Here is a 27,455-nt window from a genome sequence, read left to right as displayed (position 1 = left end):
CACATTGAACTCTATCAGAGAAGTGATAATAATAATAAAAATAATAAAATATGAACAGCAAACATTACAAAATAATAATAAATACATTTCAAATGTCATATTATGTCTATATACAGTGTTGTAATGATGTGCAAATAGTTAATCTACAAAAGGGAAAAATAAATAAACATAAATATGGGCTGTATTTACAATGATGTTTGTTCTTCACTGGTTGACCGTTTCTTGTGGCAACACATCATAAATCTTGCTGCTGTGATGTCACACTGTGGTATTTCACCCAGTAGATATGGGAGTATATCAAAATCGGGGTTGTTTTCGAATTCTTTGTGGATCTGTGTAATCTGAGCGAAATATGTCTCTAATATGGTCATACATTGGACAGGAGGTTAGGAAGTGGATCTCAGTTTCCACCTCATTTTGTGGGCAGTGTGCACATAGCCTGTCTTCTCCTCAGAGCCAGGTCTGCCTTTGGTGGCCTTTCTCAATAGCAAGGATATGTTGCCCTTATTTCTTTCTCTCTCCCTGTCTCCCCTCTTCTATCTCTCTCTCTCCAACCTATCTCACCTCCTCCCCCTTCTATCTCTCTCTTTCCAACCCATCTCACCTCCTCCCCCTTCTATCTCTCTCTCTCCAACCTATCTCACCTCCTCCCCCTTCTATCTCTCTCTTTCCAACCCATCTCACCTCCTTCCCCTTCTATCTCTCCAACCTATCTCACCTCCTCCCCTTTCTATCTCTCTCACTCCAACCTATCTCACCTCCTCCCCTTCTATCTCTCTCTCTCCAACCTATCTCACCTCCTCCCCCTTCTATCTCTCTCCAACCTATCTCACCTCCTCCCCTTCTATCTCTCTCTCCAACCTATCTCACCTCCTCCCCTTTCTATCTCTCTCATTCCAACCTATCTCACCTCCCCCGCCTTCTATCTCTCTCTTTCCAACCCATCTCACCTCCTCCCCCTTTATCTCTCTCTCTCCAACCTATCTCACCTCCTCCCCCTTCTATCTCTCTCACTCCAACCTATCTCACCTCCTCCCCCTTCTATCTCTCTCTCTCCAACCTAGCTCACCTCCTCCCCCTTCTATCTCTCTCTCTCCAACCTAGCTCACCTCCTCCCCCTTCTATCTCTCTCTCTCCAACCTAGCTCACCTCCTCCCCCTTCTATCTCTCTCTCTCTCTCTCCAACCTATCTCACCTCCTCTCCCTTCTATCTCTCTCTCCAACCTAGCTCACCTCCTCCCACTTCTATCTTTCTCTCTCTCCTATTCAGCCCTTGTCTTTCTTGCCCAGTCTAGGCGCTGGCCTGGAGGCACACAGCATATATCTTCAGTCTTCTCTTCTCTCTCAGCAGATTGTAACACTCTGCTCCACTAAGCTTCTGACGTACATACAGGATTGGCTGACCGTCCCTATTCAAGACAAGCAGCAGGCTTCTTAACCAGGCTGGACAGTGGAGACAGAGGCTGACATCTCAATAAAGTTGTCACGAATATTACCGAAGGTGACTCCCCTTCTTGTTCGGGTGGCGCTCGGCGGTCGTCGTCGCCGGTCTACTAGCTATCGCCGATCCGTTCTGTGTTCGTTTAGTTTTGTCTAATTGGTAGCACCTGTTTCTAGTTTGGTTGTTAGGATAGGGTATATATAGTCTGTTTAGCCCGCTTCTGTTTCGTGCGGGCTTGTTCGTCTGTTATGTTGGTTGAGTGCATTTTGTTTGCATTTTGGGTTTCACGCTGTCCGTTTATATTTCTGTTCATTTGTGTTTTCACTTTGTACATGTTGTGTTTCCGGGACATTAAAGCGTGTTGTTTTGCCCACATCTTTGCTCTCTGCGCCTGACTCCACACCTCTTCACTCATTATTGTGACAGAAGCCCGCACCCCGATATGGAGTCAGCAGGAGCAGCGACCACTCCTCTTCCCACTATGGAGGAGAGAGTCCAACATCACACATCCATCCTCCATCGCCTAGGATCAGCGATGGATCAGATGATGGAGAGGATGGATCGTTGGGAGAGGAGTGGTTTCCCTACTACTCCACCGACCCTCCCACCAGCAACTCTACCATCTGTCCCATCTGGATCCGGTTCCAGCGCTCTGCACATGACGCCTCCGAGGAATTACGATGGAACAGCGACAGGGTGCCAGGGATTCCTGCTGCAATTAGACCTCTACCTGTCCACCGTTTGACCGGCCCCCTCAGAGGAGGAGAGAGTAGGGGTCCTCATCACCTGCCTGTCTGGTAGAGCCCTGGAGTGGGCTAATGCGGTCTGGAACGGGCCCGACTCGGTGAGAGACAACTACCCAGAGTTCATCCGCCGTTTCAGGGCCGTGTTCGATCACCCTCCAGAGGGTCGTGCGGCAGGTGAGAGATTGTTCTATCTGAGACAGGGGACGAGGAGCGCGCAGGACTTCGCGCTGGAGTTCCGGACCTTGGCTGCGGGAGCAGGGTGGAACGACAGGGCCCTGATAGACCATTACAGGTGTAGCCTGAGAGAGGACGTCCGTAGGGAGCTGGCCTGTCGGGATACTACACTTGGCCTGGATGGACTGATAGACCTGTCGATCCGGTTGGACCATCTGCTAGCTGCTCGTGGACGTTCTGAAAGGGTCTTGTCAGTTCTACCTCCTGATCCTCCTGCCCCTATTCCGATGGAGTTAGGAGGTACCGCATCAAGGGAGATCGGAGGAGGAAGCTCCTCCTGTACCAGTTGTGGCCGGAGAGGGCACACGTCTGGTCGGTGCTGGAGGAATTAATCTGGGAATCATGAGGGCAGGCAGAATACTCATCGGTCACCCCAGGTGAGTAAGCACCACACTCTCCCAGAGTTTCCTGTTGGTCACATGTTTCTATTAATTTGTTTCCTAAATTATTCTCCTTCTCTCCAGCATAAGGCACTGGTAGATTCAGGCGCAGCTGGAAACTTTATAGATCGCGGACTCGCTCAGAGGTTGAGGATTCCGTTAGTAAAAGTAAACCCCCCTTTTCCCGTGCACTCTTTAGACAGTCGACCATTAGGGTCAGGGCTGGTGAAGAGAGCCACAATTTCGTTGGAGATGATTACGCAGGGGAATCACAAGGAGCGAATTAGTTTGTTCCTTATCGATTCACCTGCGTTTCCAGTTGTTCTGGGGATTCCCTGGCTGGCTATTCATAATCCTACGATTTCATGGAAACAGGGAACTCTACAGGGGTGGTCTGATGAGTGTTCAGGCAGGTGTGTAGGGGTTTCCATCGGTGCTACAACGGTGGAGAGTCCAGACCAGGTTTCCACCGTGCGCATTCCAGCTGAGTATGATGATTTGGCTATCGTTTTCAGTAAAAGAAAGCGACCCAATTACCACCCCATAGGCAGGGGGATTGCGTGATAAATCTCCAGGTTAACGCTGCACTTCCCAGGAGTCATGTGTATCCTTTGTCTCAGGAGGAGAAGGTGGCTATGGAAAATTATATCACCGAGGCTCTGGGACAGAGGTACATTCGGCCCTCCATGTCACCTGTCTCTTCGAGTTTCTTTTTTGTGAAGAAAAAAGATGGTGGTTTGCGTCCGTGTATTGATTATAGAGGTCTAAATTCCATCACAGTGGGTTTTAGTTACCCACTACCTCTCATTGCTACGGTAGTGGAATCATTTCACGGAGCGCAGTTCTTCACTAAACTGGATCTCAGGAGTGCTTATAATTTGGTGCGTATTCGGAAGGGAGATGAGTGGAAAACTGCATTTAGCACTACGTCGGGCCATTATGAGTATCGCGTCATGCCATACGGTTTAAAGAATGCTCCAGCTATATTTCAATCCTTCGTGGATGAAATACTCAGAGACCTGCACGGACAGGGTGTAGTGGTTTATATTGACGATATTTTGATCTACTCCGCTACACGCTCTGTGCATGTATCTCTTGTGCGTAAAGTTCTTAGACGACTGCTGGAGCATGACCTGTATGTGAAGGCGGAGAAATGTGAGTTTTTTAAACAATCAGTTTCCTTCTTGGGTTATCGTATTTCCAGCTCCGGGTTGGTAATGGAGGGTGACCACGTTAAGGCCGTGCGTAATTGGCCGACTCCGACCACGGTAAGGAGGTGCAGCGGTTCTTGGGATTTGCCAATTACTACCGGAGGTTTATCCGGGGTTTTGGTCAGGTAGCTGCCCCTATTACCTCACTGCTGAAGGGGGGACCGGTGCGTTTACAGTGGTCAGCAGAGGCGAACGGAGCTTTTCATAAGTTGAAGGCGATGTTTACTAAGGCGCCGGTGTTGGCACATCCGGACCCTTCTTTGGCGTTTATAGTAGAGGTGGACGCATCCGAGGCTGGGGTTGGAGCGGTGCTCTCACAGCGTTCGGGTGTGCCACCGAAGCTCCGCCCCTGTGCCTTTTTTTCTAAGAAACTCGGGCCAGCGGAGCGGAATTATGATGTGGGGGATAGGGAGTTGTTGGCTATGGTTAAGGCCCTGAAGGTGTGGAGACACTGGCTTGAGGGGGCTAAGCACCCTTTCCTTATCTGGACTGACCATCGTAACCTGGAGTATATCCGATCAGCTAGGAGACTGAATCCTCGTCAGGCAAGGTGGGCCATGTTTTTCACCAGATTTCGTTTCACTGTCTCATATAGACCAGGTTCCCTCAACACTAAGGCTGACGCGCTGTCAAGACTCTATGACACTGAGGACAGGTCCATCGATCCAACTCCCATCATTCCGGCAGCTAAGCTGGTGGCACCGGTAGTATGGGATGTGGACGCGGACATCGAGCGGGCACTAAGGGGGGAACCTACGCCTCCACAGTGTCCGGAGGGTCGTAGGTACGTGCCGCTGGCTGTTCGTGATCAATTGATTCGATGGGCTCATTGTCTACCCTCGTCGGGTCACCCAGGTGTTTATAGGACAGTGAGAGGTCTTGAGAGGAAGTACTGGTGGCCCACTTTGAGGAGGGATGTGCGATTCTATGTTTCCTCCTGTTCGGTGTGCGCCCAGAGTAAGGCTCCTAGACACCTGCCAAGAGGTAAATTACAACCTCTTCCCGTTCCACAACGGCCGTGGACCCATCTTTCGGTGGATTTTTCTTACTGACCTCCCCCTCTCAGGGTAACACTACTATCCTGGTCGTTGTGGATCGGTTCTCTAAGTCCTGCCGTCTTATCCCATTGCCCGGTCTCCCTACGGCCCTACAGACTGCGGAAGCTCTTTTCACCCATGTCTTCCGGCACTACGGGGTGCCCGAGGATATAGTTTCTGATCGGGGCCCCCAATTTATCTCCCGTGTTTGGAGAGCATTTATGGAACGTCTGGGGGTCTCGGTCAGCCTTACCTCAGGGTATCACCCGGAGAGTAATGGTCAGGTGGAGAGAGTTAACCAGGAGGTGGGTAGGTTTCTGCGGTCGTATTGCCAGGACCGGCCAGGCGAGTGGGCGAGATATATTCCCTGGGCAGAAATAGCCCAGAATTCACTAAGCCACTCTTCTACCAACATGTCACCATTTGAGTGCGTGTTGGGGTACCAGCCGGTCCTGGCACCGTGGCATCAGAGCCAGACTGAGGCTCCTGCGGTGGAGGAGTGGGTACAGCGCTCTAAGGAGACCTGGAGGGCAGTCCAGGAGTCATTACGCCAAGCGAGTATAAGGCAGAAGAAGAGCGCTGACCGTCACAGCAGTGAGGCCCCGTGTTTGCACCTGGGGACAGGGTCTGGCTCTCGACCCGAAATCTGCCTCTCCGCTTGCCCTGCCGGAAGCTGGGTCCGCAGTGTATAGGGCCATTTAAAGTCCTGAGGAGAATAAATGAGGTTTGTTATCGATTATTACTTCCTTCGTATTATCGTATTAACCCCTCATTTCATGTGTCTCTTCTCAGGCCGGTGGTAGCTGGTCCCATGCAGGAAAATGAGGTACCGGAGGTTCCTCCACCCCCTCTGGACATCGAGGGGTCCCCGGCGTACAAGATACGAGCTATTCTGGACTCGAGACGCCGGGTGAGAGGCTTGCAGTACCTCGTCGACTGGGAGGGGTACGGTCCGGAGGAGAGGTGCTGGGTTCCGGCGAGGGATATTCTAGACCCATCCATGTTGAGTGAATTCCATCGCCTCCGTCCGGATCGCCCAGCGCCTCGGCCTCCGGGTCGTCCCCGAGGCCGACGTCGCGCGCTGCGGGAGCTGCGCGTCAGGAGGGGGTACTGTCACGAATATTACCGAAGGTGACTCCCCTTCTTGTTCGGGTGGCGCTCGGCGGTCGTCGTCGCCGGTCTACTAGCTATCGCCGATCCGTTCTGTGTTCGTTTAGTTTTGTCTAATTGGTAGCACCTGTTTCTAGTTTGGTTGTTAGGATAGGGTATATATAGTCTGTTTAGCCCGCTTCTGTTTCGTGCGGGCTTGTTCGTCTGTTATGTTGGTTGAGTGCATTTTGTTTGCATTTTGGGTTTCACGCTGTCCGTTTATATTTCTGTTCATTTGTGTTTTCACTTTGTACATGTTGTGTTTCCGGGACATTAAAGCGTGTTGTTTTGCCCACATCTTTGCTCTCTGCGCCTGACTCCACACCTCTTCACTCATTATTGTGACAAAAGTCTTGTACTGTTTTGAATTAGAACTGGATATCTGTGTTCATAGCATGTTTTAGTGCATCTATCATTGATGGGTGATTGATATGAAAGTCAACGTTAAGCCAACAAATTTCAAGCAGATATGCAGATTCTTCTATATTTATGATAATTTTTTAAGCAAAGCAACTACAAAGTGAATCACACACACACACACGTTATGTTCTTCGATCCTTGTGGGGACCTAAAAAATATTTCATTCAAAATCCTATTTTTCTCATCCCATAACCTTAACCCAAACCCTATACTTAACTCCTAACCCTCAACCTAACCACTAACCCCTTACAGTAACCCTAATTGTAACCCTAAACCTTAAACTAACCACTAACACTAATTGTAACCATAACCCTTAACCTAACCACTAACACTAATTGTAACCCTAACCCTTAACCTAAACACTAACACTAATTGTAACCCTAACCCTTAACCTAACCACTAACACTAATTGTAACCCTAACCCTTAACCTAACCACTAACACTAATTGTAACCCTAACCCTTAACCTAACCACTAACACTAATTGTAACCATAACCCTTAACCTAACCACTAACACTAATTGTAACCCTAACCCTTAACCTAACCACTAACACTAATTGTAACCCTAACCCTAATTTAACCTAACCAAACCACTAACACTAATTGTAACCCTAACCCTTAACCTAACCACTAACACTAATTGTAACCCTAACCCTTAACCTAACCACTAACACTAATTGTAACCCTAACCCTTAACCTAACCACTAACACTAATTGTAACCCTAACCCTTAACCTAACCACTAACACTAATTGTAACCCTAACCCTTAACCTAACCACTAACACTAATTGTAACCCTAACCCTTAACCTAACCACTAACACTAATTGTAACCCTTAACCTAACCACTAAGCTTAAATGAGCCTTGGTCCTCATGGGGATGTAGGAAATGTCCCCACGAGGGATAATTTGTCCTTGTTTTACTATCCTTGTGGGGACTTATGGAAAGTTTAGGTCCCCACAAGGATAGAAGAACCAACCCAGACACACACACACACACACACACATACCATACGCACACACACAAAGCATATGCATGCGTGCATGGACACATGCACACAAACACACCATACATACTTATGCGTGGACACACACACACACACACACACACACACACACACACACACACACACACACACACACACACACACACACACACACACACACACACACACACACACACACACCATACATACTTATGCGTGGACACACACACACACACACACACACACACACACACACACACACACACACACACACACACACACACACACACACACACACACACACACACACACACACACACACATACCACACACATGCACACACACACACAAAGCATACGCATGCATGCATGGACACACACACACGCACACACACATACCGGCTCATCTGGGTCATGTTATCTGTTTCTGAGTGTAATGACTATTATTAGAATTGGAGCTATGATGACTGCCAGCTGGGGTAGACAGACACATCAGGAAAACGGGTTCCTTTGTGTGTGTGTGTGTGTGTGTGTGTGTGTGTGTGTGTGTGTGTGTGTGTGTGTGTGTGTGTGTGTGTGTGTGTGTGTGTGTGTGTGTGTGTGTGTGTGTGTGTGTGTGTGTGTGTGATTGATTGATTGTGGAGTATTCAAGAATACCAACGTAGTGGAGTGTTTTTTGAACTGTTCTCCAACTCTCTGACAGTCAGACAGTAGTGTTGTGTTCTCATCTCCCCTAAGCAGAGACAGAGGCCGGAGGCAACTCCTGTCTGACTATATTTCAGACACAGGATGCATGTTAACAGGCCTGATGAGTTGTACGCTGGAAGACCGTCATTATATACGCAGGAACACAGCAGTGAGGTTGTGAATAATGTACAGATGTAGGATCTTTAGTTGCTGAGAATTATTTTCCTGCACTGCAGGAAATGCAGATGAGCTTTGTGATTTACATAAATCCACAGAAAACCTGCACTAACACACGATTAAATTAACAGTATTTCACTTTTCATGCAGCCTACTTTTGACCAGCTTATATAATATCCTAAACACCGAAGAAGCAACATTATGAACTAAATGTTAAAATTCTGCTGCTGCAGGATTAATTTGCTATGACACCACTATGTCAAATTAAGACACTATATCTATATTTGTGAAGGGAAAATTGTACAAATAATTTAGATGAGGATTACATTTAGACATTTGTGTAGTGATTGAAAGACTAGTTACATGCATTTCATCTCATTACTTTATACTTTTCCTTTTTTTGCATTACACAAGCTACCTTTTTGTGTTTTTTTGTATTTCAGTTTAGTTGAAAGCATTGTCAAACAATGAACTAATCTAAAACTCCTATTTAAATCCAACAGGTAAATCACTCACAAGTTATTCAAATAAACCAAGGAAATACAGTCTGCAGAATCAAATCTCACTTCTCAGTAGAAAAGGAAACTCCTCATTTCCTCTCCAGTATGTATCAAATCACCCACTTCATTTCAATAGATTGTTCTTCAAACATTCCAACACACACACACACACACACACACACACACACACACACACACACACACACACACACACACACACACACACACACACACACACACACACACACACACACACACACACACACACACACACACACACACACCTAGACAAGGACAGACAGGCAGGTAATCGACTTAAAGTACACTTGAAGTAACACATAATAATCCACTAACAAAAGAGAAAAAGGAAGAGAAAATGGCATCCCTTCATCCTTTAACATAATCAGATCAATTTTCACTGTGTGATGAGCCACATTGACCTCCTGCTTTTGATTTCTGCCTCTATTAGAAATGAAGCACTTTCATGTTGTAGAACGTTGACAAATCACATTACAGACTGTGTGTTAGCAGTGTGTGTGTGTGTGTGTATCTGAACATGTGTGTGTTTAAGTTTGCGTGTGTTTGTATGTGTGTGTGTGTGTGTGTGTGTGTGTGTGTGTGTGTGTGTGTGTGTGTGTGTGTGTGTGTGTGTGTGTGTGTGTGTGTGTGTGTGTGTGTGTGTGTGTGTGTGTGTGTGTGTGTGTGTGTGTGTGTGTGCGTGTGTGTGTGTGTTAGCAGCTTCTGTCCTGCTCTGAGGGTAGTTTAGACTGAGGACTACACAGCTCCTTGTCCTCTCTCCCCTCTTTCCCTTCCTTTTCTCTGCCCTCCTGTCTCTTTCGCTCCCTCCCCCTCTCTCTCTCTCTCTCTCTCTCTCTCTCTCTCTCTCTCTCTCTCTCCCCCTCCCCCCCCCCTCTTTATCCCACTCCTCTCTCCCTCTCTCCCCCCTCTCCCACTCCCTCTGAAGTGAACTGTCTTTAGATCATTCCCTGACATTACCATCAGACAGCTGGAGGTAAATAAAGACATTAAAAACACATAGAGGACAAGCTGGACCCTGGGAGACCAGGGGAGACTGGAGCAGCACACTGTGTGTGTGTGAGTGCATGCGTGTGTGTGTGTCATCCAGAGTGTATGTTGTCTACCTCTAACTCAGCGGTTCCCAATCGTCTGTTCTGGGCACCACCAAATTACAAAAGGTCTCGAAGACCACCATCCCGGAATCACAGACATTTTTAATATTTAATATCTTGGTGGTCAAATGTAGAGTACATTTGATCACTGAATGTAAAAGCCTATTGTTAATATTAGTATTAACAATTTGCATTGTGAAAAGTAACGTAAAATTGCTTATAATACCCTTAATACCCCCAACTGTTATTATTCTTGGAAGAAGGAAACAAATCATACAAAAAATACAAATTTGCGGACCACCTGCAGTACCCCTCGCAGACCACAGGTTGAAAACTACTGCTCTACATCTCTCTGCTCATCAAACTGGTTCAATCAAACCAATCCTGTTATGCAGAATGCAACGGAACTAAGGAGAAGAAAAGACCAGAACAGAGAGGAAAAGGGTTAATTCCAAACCAATTCACATCCCTGCCAAGGAACTGTCAGATATGGCAACATGTTAAAAGGTTCCATCCCTGTGGCGGAACACTGAATCAGAATGTTGGGGCGGAACACTGAATCAGAATATTGGGGCGGAACACTGAATCAGAATGTTGGGGCGGAACACTGAATCAGAATGTTGGGGCGGAACATTGGAGTGAACATTCTAGACATGTTATTAAGTGGGGTTAAGTGATATAATATAATCCTTACCTCATAGAAATATAATTAGAACACATGATACCCTGGCATTGTTGAATACTTGTTTCTGATTGGCTTTAAGGGCATTCTAGAGCGTGCATTATTTAAGTGATAATGCCCTCAAAGCCCGGTGTTTGGAGGATATATTGGCACGGGTGTTAGGCCTGAGACGAAGTCGAGGACCGGCAAACCATGCCAATATATCCTCCAAACACCGCCTCCGAGGGCATTATCACTTTCATACAACGAGTTACCAACATATTCAAATAATGATTGACATATTTTCATTCAAAAAGTTATTTTGATTAATTGATTCATACTATTTCATCCCTCCACAAGATATAGTCCCGACACAAATCTAGGGTTGCTACCCAAGCCGGCTGGTCATTCTATCGGTTTGGTCGACAGAGACGCGACCCAGTCGTTCAGTCTTTTTATTCGTTCAGTCTTTTTATTCTATAGACGCGACTCAGTCGTTCGTTCTATATGTTCTATTGCCATACTGGCTGGCAACATTCTTATCCCTTGCATGCTAGCGAGCCAACTACGGCTAACTTACAGTCACGTCAAATAATTGCAAACTAGCTGCATTTGCGTTTGTTTAAGCTGTTTTCTAGTGACATTTATTTATTTGGCTGAGAAAAGCTGCCTGTCTGTCTGTCTCATGCCGATTCCCTACACGTTCATTACTATGGGACAGCTGGAGATTGAATATTGAAACAATGTTGCAAATGTCGGAGAGACAGACAGCAAGGTTTTATACAAATCTCCGCTGTTGAAAATTAAATGTTAGTCTAAAAGAAAAGTGATATAACGTCTAGATGGTTTTTATAGTGGAGATCAAGTTTAGAAATTGCCTGACTGGACTGATGAGACAGTGGATTTCACAGAGTAAATAAGGATTTTAACGTCATAGATTTAGCCGGTGTTAACTTGTGGAATAGACACCGGCTGGAATGCGGTTTTAACCAATCAGCATTCAGGATTAGACCCACCCGTTGTATAATTCCATATAATGCAGGGTATAATTGCAAGGTGTAATTCAATGGCTATGAAGTCCATTCTTACATGTTCTATTTTTGAGCTGCTTTTGAAGGCAATAGTCGAAATGACAACATTATTGGCATTGTTTAATCACATTTTCATAATATCAAGCTAGGATTGGTTAGCTAAGCTACAGTAGCAAGTTTGTTTATTTGGTTACCAAGGCAACTACTGTAGCTATCTTGCTAGCTAGTAAACTTGCTAGCTACTTCAGTGGATGGTATCACATTTCTACTGGCAAATTAATACCTTTCTAGTGGCAAATATGTTAAATTATAGCCATGAGGCCTCCCGGGTGGCGCAGTGGTCTAAGGCCAGAGACTCTGGGTACGAGCCCAGACCGGGAGGTCCATGGGGCGATGCACAATTGGCCTAGCGTTGTCTGGTATAGGGAGGGTTTGGCCAGTAGGGACATCCTTGTCTCATCGTGCACTAGCGACTCCAGTGGGGGGCCGGGCGCAGTGCACGCTAACCAGGTTGCTAGGTGTACAGTGTTTCCTCTGACACATTGGTGCAGCTGGCTTCCGGGTTGGATGCGCGCATCCATGGTTGGGTTGTGTTTTGTAGGATGCATGGCTCTCAACCTTCCTCTCTCCCGAGCCCGTACGGGATCTTTATTTCCTTTGTTTTGTCTTTATTTAGTATGGTCAGGGCGTGAGTTGGGGCGGGCAGTCTATGTGTGTTTTTCTATGTTTTTCTATTTCTATGTTGTCCTTCAATCAGAGGCAGCTGTTTATTGTTGTCCCTGATTGAGAACCATATTTAGGTAGCCTGGGTTTCACTTTTGGTATGTGGGTGTTTGTTTCCGTGTCTGTGTTTGTCGCCACACGGTACTGTTTCGGTTTGTTCACGTTTATTGTTTTTGTATTTTAGTGTTCAGTTTATGTCTTTAAAATAAACATCATGAACACTTACCACGCCGCATCTTGGTCCGATCCCTGCTACTCTTCAGACGAAGAGGAGGAAATCAGCCATTACATCCGTATTTCAATGAAAGAATAAACGTTTTGTTTTCGAAATGATAGTTTCCGGATTCAACCATTTTAATGACCAAAAGGCTCGTATTTCTGTGTGTTATAATTAAGTCTATGATTTGATATTTGATAGAGCAGTCTGACTGAGCGATGGTAGGCAGCAGCAGGCTTGTAAGCATTTATTCAAACAGCACTTTGATGCGTTTTTCCAGCAGCTCTTCGCTGTGCTTCAAGCATTGATCTGTTTATGACTTCAAGCCTATCAACTCCCGAGGTTAGGCTGGTGTAACCCATGTGAAATGGCTAGCTAGTTAGTGGGGTGCGCACTAATAGTGTTTCAATCGGTGACATCACTTGCTCTGAAACTTGGAGTAGTTGTTCCCCTTGCACTGCAAAGGCTGCGGTGTTCCTGGTTCGAGCCCAGGTAGGGGCGAGGAGAGGGACGGAAGCTATACTACACTGGCAATACTAAAGTGCCTATAAGAACATCCAATAGTCAAAGGTTAATGAAATACAAATGGTATAGAGAGAAATAGTCCTATAATTCCTATAACAACTACAACCTAAAACTTCTTACCTGGGAATATTGAGGCCTCATGTTAAAAGGAACCACCTTTCATATGTTCTCATGTTCTGAGCAAGGCACTTAAACGTTAGCTTTTTTACATGGCACATATTGCACTTTTACTTTCTTCTCCAACACTTTGTTTCTGCATTATTTAAACCAAATTGAACATGTTTCATTATTTATTTGAGACCTCTACTGTAGACATGCAGACTCACTAGTTGAGTCACAGAACTTGAAAGGTTTTATCACAAGGATAGAATGCTCTGTGAACTTTGTAATTAAATCATGCTTGCACAATACACTGAACAGACAAAGATTATCTATCCTTTTTAAATGAAGCTGGAAGCTTTTCAGACAGCCCAAAAAAAGAAGATGCGGACAAGGTCAAACCTATAAAAGCCGTCGTTTTTTTATAGCCATAGAGATACTTGAGTCTACTTGAAAAATCTACAGCCGTTGTCATGGACATTCACAAAAGCCAATATCCTAAATTGAGGCCAGAGATGACGGGATTGTGGTTCTCTACCACATGTTATGTGATGTCCTTCTAGATTCAAAAGTGTTTTGTTGTTGTTATCCTTACTGTACACCACCAGCCTCCTGAACTAAATATGGGCCACAAAGTAAAGCTTTCTATATGTATCTAAGCCCTATAGTGTATTCTTCTGTTCTTCTTCTCTTAACTACAGGTTATTCTTCTTTTCTCAGAGGCAGTGAATCAATCTGTTCTATTGACGGAGAGCAGACCATATGATTTTTATGAATGGGTTTGTAGGCGAAAGAGGTCCTGGGACTTCAGAACGGTCTATTGGACTTGGGAACTCTGCTACACTATGTTGATTATGGCCTAAAGTTTGTGCTCTACAGGTATAAGTAAAATACCTACCGTACCAGTCAAACGTTTGGACACAACTACTCATTCCAGGGTTTTTCTTATTTGTTTACTATTTTCTACATTGTAGAATAATAGTGAAGACATCAAAACTATGAAATAACACATATAGAATCATGTAGTAGCCAAAAAGTGTAAAACAAATCAAAATATATTTGTGATTTTAGATTCTTCAAAGAAGCTACCCTTGGCCTTGATGACAGCTTTGCACACTCTTGGCATTCTCTCAATCAGCTTCATGAGGTAATCACCTGGATTGCATTTCAATTAACAGGTGTGCCTTGGTAAAAGTTAATTTGTGGAATTTCTTTCCTTAATGCGTTTGAGACAATCAGTTGTGTTGTGACAAGGTAGGGGCGGTACACAGAAGACAGCCCTATTTAGTAAAAGACCAAGTCCATATTATGGCAAGAACAGCTCAAATAAGCAAAGAGAAACGACAGTCCATCATTACTTTAAGAAATGGTCAGTCAATACGAGAAATTTCAAGATCTTTTAAAGTTTCTTCAAGTGCAGTCGCAAAAACCATCAAGCGCTATGATGAAACTGGCTCTCACGAGGACCGCCACAGGAAAGGAAGACTCAGAGTTACCTCTGCTGCAGAGGATAAGTTCATTAGAGTTACCAGCCTCAGAAATTGCAACCCAAATAAATGCTTCACAGCGTTAAAGTAACAGACACATCTCAACATCAACTATAAAGAGGAGACTGAGTGAATCAGGCCTTCATGGTAAAATTGCTGCAAATAAACCACTACTAAAGGACACCAATAAGAAGAGAGTTGCTTGGGTTATGGACATTAGACCGGTAGAAACCTGTCCTTTGGTCTGATGAGTCCAAATTTGAGATTTTTGGTTCCAACCGCCGTGTCTTTGTGAGACGCATTTTAGATTCTTAAAAGTAGCTGGATGATCTCTGTATGTGTGGTTCCCACCGTGAAGCATGGAGGAGGAGGTGTGATGGTGCTTTTCTAGTGACACTGTCTGCATTCTGCAGAGATATGCCATCCCATCTGGTTTGTGCTTAGTGGGAATATCATTTTTCAACAGTACAATGACCCAACACACCTCTGTGTGAGGGCTGCGTAAGGGCTATTTGACCAAGAAGGAGAGTGACGGAGTGCTGCATCAGATTGACTTGACCTCTACAAACACCCAACCTCAACTCGATTGAGATGTTTTTGGATGAGTTGGACAGCTGAGTGAAGGAAAAGCTGCCAACAAGTGCTCAGCATATGTGGGAACTCCTTCAAGAAAAGCATTCCAGGTGAAGCTAGTTGAGAGAATGCCAAGAGTGTGCAAAGCTGTAATCAAGCTACTTTGAAGAATCTAAAATCTAAAATATATTTTGATTTGTTTAACACTTTTTTGGTTACTACATGATTCCATAAGTGTTATTTCATAGTTTTGATGTCTTCACTGTTATTCTACAATGTAGAAAATAGTCAAAATAAAGAAAAAACCTGTAATGAGTAGGTGTGTCCAAACTATTGACTGGTACACTTTCAAATACTTAAAGTTACTCTTTATCTGGTTTCCCCACTATGGAACCATCAGAATAGTTCCCCAAAGTGCAAACTCTAAGAAAATGTGTGGTTTGAAGTTTTTTTGTTTTTGTTTCAAGTTTCAGTGTTTCAAGTACTCAAAGGTATTTGACCCAGGTCTGGTTCAATGCTGTGTGCTGTGTTGAGTTGGTCCTCATCGCTCTCTGTGGGAACAGTTTCAGAACCCCCAGAGGGGTGATGTCACAAAGGTGTAGGACACAACTGTCACTTCTGAACAGTAGAGGAGGCTGCCTTTGGTTTGAGACGTCTTGACTTTCACCGAATACCCATAACAAGTAACCCCCCTAGCGCACCACTACTACTGCATATGCATGTACTTATGGAAGCCCATATGTCTGCTCACTGATTTACCAATTCAAATCAGCTTTCCTCCAGATATCAAACAAAGGCGACCGTTGCTGGTGTCAGATGATGTAAATGAGTTGAGGTTGTTCTGCCTTGAAAACATTCTAAAAGACCCGGATCTGTCGTAGTCTTTGTTTTCGCTTCTTGTGTCTCTCTTCCTCATCTGCTGGTGTTTCTCTCTCATCTCTCTCATTACATGTATATGTATTCAGGGTATGATTTTTCAACATCGATACCGATTATTGGAGGACAAAAAAAGCCGATATCGATTAATCTGACAATTTTTTTGCATTTATTTGTAATAATGACAATTACAACAATACTGAATGAACACTTATTTTAACTTAATATAATACATCAATGAAATCAATTTAGCCACACATAAATAATGCAAAAACAAAGTGTTGGAGAAGAAAGTAAAAGTGCAATATGTGCCATGTAAGAAAGCTAACGTTTCTGTTCCTTGCTCAGAACATGAGAACATATGAAAGCTGGTGGTTCCTTTTAACATGAGTCTTCAATATTCCCAGGTAAGAAGTTTTAGGTTGTAGTTATTATAGGAATAATAGGACTATTGGATGTTCTTATAGGAACTTTAGTATCGCTCCTCCCTGAGCTCGAACCAGGAACACAACAACAACAGCCACCCTCGAAGCAGCGTTACCCATGCAGAGCAAGGGGAACAACTACTCCAAGTCTCAGAGCGAGTGACGTTTGAAACGCTCTTAGCGTGCACCCCGCTAACTAGCTAGCCATTTCACATCACATCGTTACACCAGCCTAATCTCGGGAGTTGATAGGCTTGAAACAGCAGAGCTGCTGGCAAAACGCACGAAAGTGCTGTTTGAATGAATGCTTACGAACCTGCTGGTGCCTACCATCGCTCAGTCAACAGAGCTGCTGGCAAAACACATGAAAGTGCTGTTTGAATGAGTGCTTACGAGCCTGCTGGTGCCTACCATCGCTCAGTCAACAGAGCTGCTGGCAAAACGCACGAAAGTGCTGTTTGAATGAATGCTTACGAGCCTGCTGGTGCCTACCATCGCTCAGTCAACAGAGCTGCTGGCAAAACACATGAAAGTGCTGTTTGAATGAGTGCTTACGAGCCTGCTGGTGCCTACCATTGCTCAGTCAGACTGCTCTATCAAATCATAGACTTAATTTGAACATAATAACACAGAGAAATGCGAGCCTTAGGTCAGTAATATGGTCGAATCCGGAAACTATCATCTTGAAAACAAGACGTTTATTATTTTAGTGAAATACGGAACCATTCCGGGTTGCATCCATCAGTCTAAATATTCCTGTTACATTGCACAAGCTTCAATGTTATGTCATAATTATGTAAAATTCTGGCAAATTAGGCGGCCCAAACTGTTGCATATACCCTGACTCTGCGTGCAATGAACGCAAGAGAAGTTCACCTGGTTAATATTGCCTGCTAACCTGGATTTCTTTTAGCTAAATATGCAGATTTAAAAATATATACTTCTGTGTATTGATTTTAAGAAAAGCATTGGTGTTTACGGTTAGGTACACGTTGGAGCAACGACAGTCCTTTTTCGCGAATGCGCACTGCATCGATTATATGCAACGCAGGACACGCTAGATAAACTAGTAATATCATCAACCATGTGTAGTTATAACTAGTGATAATGATTGATTAAGTTTAATGCTAGCTCGCAACTTACCTTGGCTTCTTACTGCATTTGCGGAACAGGCGGGCTCCTCGTGAGGCAGGTGGTTAGAGCGTTGGACTAGTTAACCGTAAGGTTGCAAGATTGAATCACTGAGCTGACAAGGTAAAAATCTGTCATTCTGCCCCTGAACAAGGCAGTTAACCTAGGCCGTCATTCAAGATAAGAATGTGTTCTTAACTGACTTGCCTAGTTAAATAAAGATTAAATAAAATTATCGGCCATTCCGATTAATCGGTCGACCTCTAATTCAGGGTAGTCGACTAATGACCGATGCGCAGTGTGACAAAAGGGTGTATCTAAGGGCATTAATTTTCAAGGGGAATTTAACAGGCATGTATATTTTGTATCCTTTATTAAACCAGAGTAGACACATTGACATGGACATGGCACCGATAGATATGGCAGCTCTGCTTCTAGCTCCTAAGCAACTTTGCAGTATTTTTTTTTTACATGTTATTTCTACATTACGGGGCCAGAAATGTTTTTGTGTTATTACATACAGCCGGAAATAATATTTGATTATATCAGAGCGAGGCGGTAACTCACCAGCATCACGACCAGGAATACAACTTTCCCGAATTGGATCCTTTGTTTTGGACCAGTCCAAAACACCACCAGAAGAGGTATTTGGTGAAGACTTCTAGTCTGACTCAGGAGGCGTGCACACCATACACAGCTTCTGAGTATATTACACGCTAATGTTCAGTCTCTGGATAATAAAATAGATGAGCTCATGGCGAGGATCTCCTTTCAGAAAGACATCAGGGATTGTAACATACTCTGTTTCAGGGGAACATGGCTCTCTCGGGATAAATACCTTCCTGTACTCCCTTTTCACCCATGACTGTGTGGCCACGCACGCCTCCAACTCAAACATCAAGTTTGCAGATGACACAACAGTAGAAGGCCTGATTACCAACAATGATGAGACAGCCTACATGGAGGAGGTGAGGGCCCTGGGAGAGTGTTGCCAGGAAAATAACCTCTCACTCAACATTAACAAAACAAAGGAGCTGATCGTGGGCTTCAGGAAACAGCAGAGGGTGCACCCCCTATCCACATCGACGGGACCGCAGTAGAGAAGGTGGAAAGCTTCCTCGGCGTACACATCACTGACAAATTGAAATGGTCCACCCACACAGACAGTGTGGTGAAGAAGCACCTCTTCAACCTCATACGGCTGAAGAAATTTGGTTTGGCACCTAAAACCCTCACAAACTTTTACAGATACACAATTGAGAGCATCTTGTTGGGCTGTATCACCATTTAGTACGGCAACTGCAACACCCGCAACCGCAGGGCTCTCTAGAGGGTGGTGCGGTCTGCCCAACGCATCATTGTGGGCAAACTACCTGCCCTCCAGGACACCTACAGCACCCGATGTCACAGGAAGGCCAAAAAGATCATCAAGGACAACAACCACCCAAGCTACTGCCTGTTCACACTGCTATCATCCAGAAGGAGAGGTCAGTACAGGTGCATCAAAGCTGGGATTGAGAGACTGAAAAACAGCTTCTAGCTCAAGGCCATCAGACTGTTAAATAGCCATCAGTAGCACCTTAGAGGCTGCTGCCCTATATACATAGACTTGAAATCACTGGCTACTTGAATAATGGAACACTAGTCACTTTAATAATTTTGACATATTTTGCATTACTCATCTCATATGTATATACTGTATTCTATTCTACTCTGCTGTATCTTAGTCTATGCAGCTTCGACATTGCTCATCCAAATATTTATATATTCTTAATTCCATTCATTTACTTTAGATTTGTGTGTATCGTGTGTATTCTTGTGAAATTGTTAGATATTACTGCACTTTTGGAGCTAGAAACATAACATTTTGCTACACCCGCAATAACATCTGCTAAACATGTGTATGTGACCAATAACATTTGATTGGATTTGATTTGAGAGAACGAGCATGCTCAATTGACTCTGTCCAATGGAAGGGCTCGGCCCTCACACCCCATGACAACAATGCCCTCGCCATGGAGAGGAATACAATACAGAAAAAGCATAATCTTTGGTCTAATCCCTTCCGAGGAAAGATGTCACAGAAATCAAAGCTATTCCAGCATGAATCCTGCTATTTTTACACCCTGCTACCAGCCACTCAGCGGAGAAAGAGAGACAGAAAGGAAGGAATACCATCTGCAGTCGTAGAAGGAATGTGTTTGGCCTAATTAAATAGTTATGTTTGGTGTGTGTGCGTGCAGGCGCATGTGTGTGAGTTTGTTTTCTATTGAAGTGTGTGTGATCGTATGCATTTGTTAGTGTTTTCTATTGACTTCCCCATATTTCTGTAGCTAGGTTCTAATTAAGCAATAAGACCCGGGGATGTGTGGTATATGGCCAATATACCATGGCTAAGGGCTGTTCTTACGCACGACGCAAATTGTAGTGCCTGGATACAGCCCTTAGCTGTGGTATATTGGCCATATACCACAAACCCCTGAGGTGCCTTATTGCTGTTATAAACAGGTTATCAAAGTAATTAGAGCAGTAAAAATACATGTTTTGTCATCCCCGTGGTATATGGTCTGTTATAAACTGGGTGGTTTGAGCCCTGCATTCTGATTGGCTGAAAGCCATGGTATATCAGACCATATATCAGCAATAAGCAACAATAGCAATAAGGCTCCTCGTGGGTTTGTGATATATTGCCAATATAGCACGGCTAAGGGCTGTGTCCAGGCACTCCGCGTCGCATCGTGCATGCGAACTGCCCTTAGCAGTGGTATATTGGCCATATACCACACCCCCTCTACCTTATTGCTTAACTATACCTCCATGGTACTGTATATACTTGCAGTATGTCTGACTCTAGGTGGTATTCGCAGGTCACAGGGCTGTAGGTACGGGGTCACCCTGGGGCTTATAGTGTCTTATTCACCCCCTCCTCCCCCCAGGTCTAAACTCCAAAGGATTCCTGAGATTCCAGCATTCCAATTGCAGCAGGAGAGAGATAATGAAGATAAAGCATCTTCATTATCTCTCTCCTGCAGCCTCCAAAACCACACTGGACTGGGGTTTGAACCAACGGGTTGTATGTTCTGTACGTACAGTACACTGGTACATCCAGTATGCACAGTCAGGTACAGCTGCATTGATAGACTGTGGACAACATCAATCAGAGGTTTTTCCTCACGAAGTGACCTTCATTTCTGGTTAGGTCAAGTTGTGAGCAAAACATCTGGCTCGAGAGGTCTGCTGGTTTTGGTGTGAATGTTGATGGTTTTGGTGTGTATGTTGTTGGTTTTGTATGAATGTTGCTGCTTTTGGTGTGAATGTTGCTGATTTTGGTGTGAATGTTGCTGGTTTTGGTGTGAATTTTGATAGTTTTGGTGTGTATGTTGATAGTTTGGGTGTGTTTGTTGCTGGTTTTGGTGTGAATGTTGCTGGTTTTGGTGTGTACGTTGATGGTTTTAGTGTGTATGTTGATGGCTTTGGTGTATGTGTTGATGGTTTTGGTGTGTATGTAGATGGTTTTGGTGTGTATATTGCTGGTTTTGGTGTGAATGTTGCTGGTTTTGTGTGAATGTTGCTGGTTTTGGTATGAATGTTGCTAGTTTTGGTGTGTACGTTGATGGTTTTGGTGTGTATGTTGATGGTTTTGGTGTGAATGTTGCTGGTTTTGGTGTGTATGTTGCTGGTTTTGGTGTGAATGTTGCTGGTTTTGGTGTGAATGTTGATGGTTTTGGTGTGTATGTAGATGGTTTTGGTGTGAATGTTGCTGGTTTTGGTGTGAATGTTGATGGCTTTGGTGTATATGTTGATGGTTTTGGTGTGTATGTAGATGGTTTTGGTGTGAATGTTGCTGGTTTTGGTATGAATGTTGCTAGTTTTGGTGTGTATGTTGATGGCTTTGGTGTATATGTTGATGGTTTTGGTGTGTATGTAGATGGTTTTGGTGTGAATGTTGCTGGTTTTGGTGTGTATGTTGCTGGTTTTGGTGTGAATGTTGCTGGTTTTGGTGTGAATGTTGATGGTTTTGGTGTGTATGTAGATGGTTTTGGTGTGAATGTTGCTGGTTTTGGTGTGTATGTAGATGGTTTTGGTGTGAATGTTGCTGGTTTTGGTGTGTATGTTGCTGGTTTTGGTGTGAATGTTGATGGTTTTGGTGTGTATGTTGATGGTTTTGGTGTGTACGTTGATGGTTTTGGTGTGAATGTTGCTGGTTTTGGTGTGTATGTTGATGGCTTTGGTGTATATGTTGATGGTTTTGGTGTGTATGTTGCTGGTTTTGGTGTGAATGTTGATGGTTTTGGTGTGTATGTAGATGGTTTTGGTGTGAATGTTGCTGGTTTTGGTGTGAATGTTGCTGGTTTTGGTGTGTATGTTGATGGTTTTGGTGTGTACGTTGATGGTTTTGGTGTGTATGTTGATGGCTTTGGTGTATATGTTGATGGTTTTGGTGTGTATGTTGCTGGTTTTGGTGTGAATGTTGATGGTTTTGGTGTGTATGTAGATGGTTTTGGTGTGAATGTTGCTGGTTTTGGTGTGAATGTTGCTGGTTTTGGTGTGTATGTCTTACCTTGCAGCCCTCGCAGGCGCTGACACCATAGTGGTACCCCGAGGACTTGTCCTGGCACACGAAGCAGGGCTTGTAGACGCGGGGCGGGGGCAGGGGGGACGGGGGACTTGGGACCAGCTCCTCAGAACTGGTGCTCTGGGTCTCGATGGCTACAGAGACACAACAGAAGAAGATGATGAAGAAGATGTAGTAGTTCTTTATTCCCAATTGGAAGAAAAATTGCATAATGAAGAAGATGATTCAGGTTTTAGTATGGGACAGGATACGTGGTAATGACAGGGCATTCAAAACTCATTTCCTGAGTGAGCGAACTGAAGGTACTGAATTAACTGAAATCAGGGCAGACAGTTGCAAATCTTTGGCATACAATTACTATGTCCACATACTCATCCAACAGTGGGTCTGAGTGGCCACTTTATTTCTATTTTGATGTTATTGGAACGGAAACATAACATTGTGATATTTAATGAGTTGATATAGAACCTCCAGAACCCTGGAATGAGTTCTCAGAACTACATATTTGTCCTGACTGATACAGCGGTCATTCAGAGTGGGTGGGTTTCTTGCCAGTGGGTTTCTTTCTAATAGGTTTTGAAAAGTCCACCTGTGGCTTGACTGAGTTTAAATACAAAGGTTAAAAGGTTGATACATTTTTTTTTATATTAGAGTGGAAATAGGCTGTGATGACATCATGTTATAGCCGACCAGCAACCAATTTATCCAGCGCCTTGCTACCATATAGCTCTGGAGTAGGGTTGCAAAACATTCAATAAATTCCCTGGTTTTCCAGAAATCCTGGGTGGAGGAATTTGGATTTCCTGCTTATTCCTCCCCATTTCTGGGAATCCTCCAACTGGGATTTAGAGAAAATCAGAAAACGTATTGAAAATTCCCAGAATTCTGCATCCCCACTCAGGAATATATGTGGCTTGTCCAGGGCCTGCCCATCTATAGATCTATCTACATAGAGCAGAGCAGATCAGAGTACTTTTGGTTGGTTGATTAGATTATTCCATACTTCATCAGCTCAAGCTCAATTATACATCTATTAGAGAGAAACCCTGTGATCTGTTCCTGACCCTTGACCCCATGCAGAATTCCCCTGAGGTTCAACTTACCCTTGTATTATGTTCAAAAAGGTGTCCTGGGTCAATTTGACACATTACAGTAGATTGGTCAAAAATGGGTCAAATTGACTCATTGTGTGTGTATGTGTGTGTGTGTGTGTTTCTGTGTGTTTGTTTAACTGTTACAGTATATTGCCAATCTCTTTGTGGTATTAAAGGACAGTGTGAGTTAGAACTGCCATGATGGTGAATATTAGTACTACTGCATGATTCACAGTGACCTTTGCTTCCCCTCTGGTGAATCAAACAGACGTGTTATTCAATCAATCAAATCCCAAAGCAAACAGAAACTAGTGCAACTGGCTAGTCAGTTGGAGTGAGTCACTTTGCTATCCTTTGTATGCAGTATGATGCTGATAGTAATCAATATCGTACTAGGCACACATCGCTGATGGATCTTTAGGATTTCAATAGTGCTTGTTCACTGACTGTATGTTAGTCCAAATGGTCATTAAATCACTTGAGCGTAAATAAATTAAAACAGTCAACTTGCATTAATGTTCTCTCTCTCAAGCCTCCCGAGTGGTGCAGTGGTATAAGGCACTGCATCGGCGTGCTAGCTGTGCCACTAGAGATTCTGGGTTCGAATCCAGGCTCTGTTGCAGCCGGCTGCGACCGGGACACCCATGGGGCGGCACACAATTGGCTCAGCGTCGTCCTGGTTACGGGAGGGTTTGGCTGGCAGGGATGTCCTTGTCCCATTGCGCACTAGTGACTCCTGTGGCGGGCCAGGCGCAGTGCATGCTGACACGGTCGCCAGGTGTATGGTGTTTCCTCCGATGCGGCTGGTTTCTGGGTTAAGTGGGCAGTGCGGTTTGGTTGGGTTGTGTTTTGGAGGACGCACGGCTTTCGACCTTCGCCTCTCCCGAGTTCATACAGGAGTTGCAGCGATGAGACAAGACCGTAACTACCAATTGGATATCATAAGATTGTGGAGAAAAAGGGGTGAAAACATTTTTCTCTCTCTGACTTACAAACACCCTCTTCCTGGAACCTGGTATAATTAACCAGGACAGAAAGATATTTGTTTTAATTTAAGTCAAGTTAGCTAGCTGTGTGTGTGTGTGTGTGTGTGTGTGTGTGTGTGTGTGTGTGTGTGTGTGTGTGTGTGTGTGTGTGTGTGTGTGTGTGTGTGTGTGTGTGTGTGTGTGTGTGTGTGTGTGAACTAGCTCACTATAGCCTACAAAATGCAGTGAGTCGTCTGAAGCCGCAGACTACAAATTACACACACACCTACACACACTGTCACAAGAGAGGGAGATACGATCCACCACTTTAATATGTAACATGAGGGAGAGAGACAAGCCGTGCAGGGCCAGAGACAGTGGGGGGACCTGTATCATATGTTGTATCAGATGTAATATGTAAAGGCATGTATGTGTGTGTGCGTGTGCGTGTGCGTGTGCGTGTGTGTGTGCGTGCGTGCGTGCGTGTGTGTGTGTGTGTGTGTGTGTGTGTGTGTGTGTGTGTGTGTGTGTGTGTGGATGGCGACATCAAGGGACATGTATCACATGGAATATGACATGTAATATGTAAAACAAGCTGTGGCGTGTTCACATCAGGGAGCTGTGGCGTGTTCACATCAGGGAGCTGTGTCGTGTTCACATCAGGGAGCTGTGGCGTGTTCACATCAGTGAGCTGTGGCGTGTTCACATCAGGGAGCTGTGTCGTGTTCACATCAGGGAGCTGTGGCGTGTTCACATCAGGGAGCTGTGGCGTGTTCACATCAGGAGCTGTGGCGTGTTCACATCAGGGAGCTGTGGCGTGTTCACATCAGGGAGCTGTGGCGTGTTCACATCAGGAGCTGTGGCGTGTTCACATCAGTGAGCTGTGGCGTGTTCACATCAGGGAGCTGTGGCGTGTTCACATCAGGGAGCTGTGGCGTGTTCACATCAGTGAGCTGTGGCGTGTTCACATCAGGGAGCTGTGGCGTGTTCACATCAGGGAGCTGTGGCGTGTTCACATCAGGGAGCTGTGGCGTGTTCACATCAGTGAGCTGTGGCGTGTTCACATCAGGGAGCTGTGGCGTGTTCACATCAGGGAGCTGTGGCGTGTTCACATCAGGGAGCTGTGGCGTGTTCACATCAGGGAGCTGTGGCGTGTTCACATCAGGGAGCTGTGGCGTGTTCACATCAGGGAGCTGTGGCGTGTTCACATCAGTGAGCTGTGGCGTGGTCACATCAGGGAGCTGTGGCGTGTTCACATCAGGGAGCTGTGGCGTGTTCACATCAGGGAGGGTCCTTCTGTAGCTCAGTTGGTAGAGCATGGCGCTTGTAACGCCAGGGTAGTGGGTTCGATTCCCGGGACCACCCATACGTAGAATGTATGCACACATGACTGTAAGTCGCTTTGGATAAAAGCGTCTGCTAAATGGCATATATTATTATTATTATTATATTATTATTATATTATTATTATAGGGAGCTGTGGCGTGTTCACATCAGGGAGCTGTGGCGTGTTCACATCAGGGAGCTGTGGCGTGTTCACATCAGGGAGCTGTGGCGTGTTCACATCAGGGAGCTGTGGCGTGTTCACATCAGGGAGCTGTGGCGTGTTAACATCAGGGAACTGTGGCGTGTTCACATCAGGGAGCTGTGGCGTGTTCACATCAGGGAGCTGTGGCGTGTTCACATCAGGGAGCTGTGGCGTGTTCACATCAGGGAGCTGTGGCGTGTTCACATCAGGGAGCTGTGGCGTGTTCACATCAGTGAGCTGTGGCGTGTTCACATCAGGGAGCTGTGGCGTGTTCACATCAGGGAGCTGTGGCGTGTTCACATCAGTGAGCTGTGGCGTGTTCACATCAGTGAGCTGTGGCGTGTTCACATCAGTGAGCTGTGGCGTGTTCACATCAGGGAGCTGTGGCGTGTTAACATCAGGGAGCTGTGGCGTGTTCACATCAGGGAGCTGTGGCGTGTTCACATCAGTGAGCTGTGGCGTGTTCACATCAGGGAGCTGTGGCGTGTTCACATCAGGGAGCTGTGGCGTGTTCACATCAGTGAGCTGTGGCGTGTTCACATCAGGGAGCTGTGGCACAATGACCATGATAGAAATGTCCTCCCAGCTGATACAGTACTGAACACAGATGCTACTACATGTTGTGTAGAATACAACACATTGGAACTGATAGAATAGACCTTCAGAGTGTTTCCAATGCCTTGGATCATTACACATGGGAAAGAGGGAGAGCAGTAGACACACACACACACACACACACACACACAAACAACACACTTATGCCCGGCGCGGCCCATTTGAAACTCATGGTTGGTTCTGGAAGTGTGGCTACCTGCAGACAGATGGAGCACATAAAGGCAGATGCATTTCCCCCCTTTGGTGGTGTGTGTGTGTGTGTGTGTGTGTGTGTGTGTGTGTGTGTGTGTGTGTGTGTGTGTGTGTGTGTGTGTGTGTGTGTGTGTGTGTGTGTGTGTGTGTGTGTGTGTGTGTGTGTGTGTGTGTGTGTAACTGTGTGTAACTGTGTGTCTAGAGCGATGTATAGGCCCTATCGGGCGCTGGGGAGCCTTTGCTCCATTTTCTGCCGTTGGCTCTGCAGCAAACTGACTTCACCGCATGTTAACATAGCTATACACCAGCACCATTACAGAGACTACAGACCAGCGACAGACCAGGCGTGCCAAGGGGTGGGAGCAGTGTGTGTCTGTGTGTGTGTGTTTGCATGTGATGTGTGTGTGTGTGTGTGTGTGTGTGTGTGTGTGTGTGTGTGTGTGTGTGTGTGTGTGTGTGTATGAAAAAAACATCTCAAAGCTTATTCTGCTGAACTCTTAACCCCCTGCTGAACCAGCCAGCAGGGTCAGCCAGGAAAACACACCCAGCCTGGAGGAGGAGGAAGGGAGGGTGATCTCTGAATGAGGCGAAAGACTAATGGAAAACACAGATGCTGAGTTAGGAAGGAGCCTTGTTATGGCT

At 45.2% G+C, this 27,455-nt stretch overlaps 1 protein-coding gene across 2 annotated transcripts in view; it reads right to left on the bottom strand.

Moving 5' to 3' along the window:
• The window catches only part of LOC118373178 (retinoic acid receptor beta-like), a 328,372-nt gene that overhangs the window by 122,853 nt on the left and 178,064 nt on the right, over window positions 1-27,455 (bottom strand). For both annotated transcript variants that reach the window (XM_052472230.1, XM_052472231.1), the window contains one exon: window positions 22,405-22,553. In XM_052472230.1, coding sequence (XP_052328190.1) covers window positions 22,405-22,553 — 149 coding nt within the window. The remainder of the gene's footprint in view (window positions 1-22,404; window positions 22,554-27,455) is intronic.

This window comes from Oncorhynchus keta, chromosome 20, assembly GCF_023373465.1.
Source record: "Oncorhynchus keta strain PuntledgeMale-10-30-2019 chromosome 20, Oket_V2, whole genome shotgun sequence".
Classification (NCBI taxonomy): domain Eukaryota; kingdom Metazoa; phylum Chordata; class Actinopteri; order Salmoniformes; family Salmonidae; genus Oncorhynchus; species Oncorhynchus keta.
The sequence above is the reverse complement of the archived record's forward strand: the minus strand, read 5'-3'. Positions and strand labels throughout refer to the sequence as shown.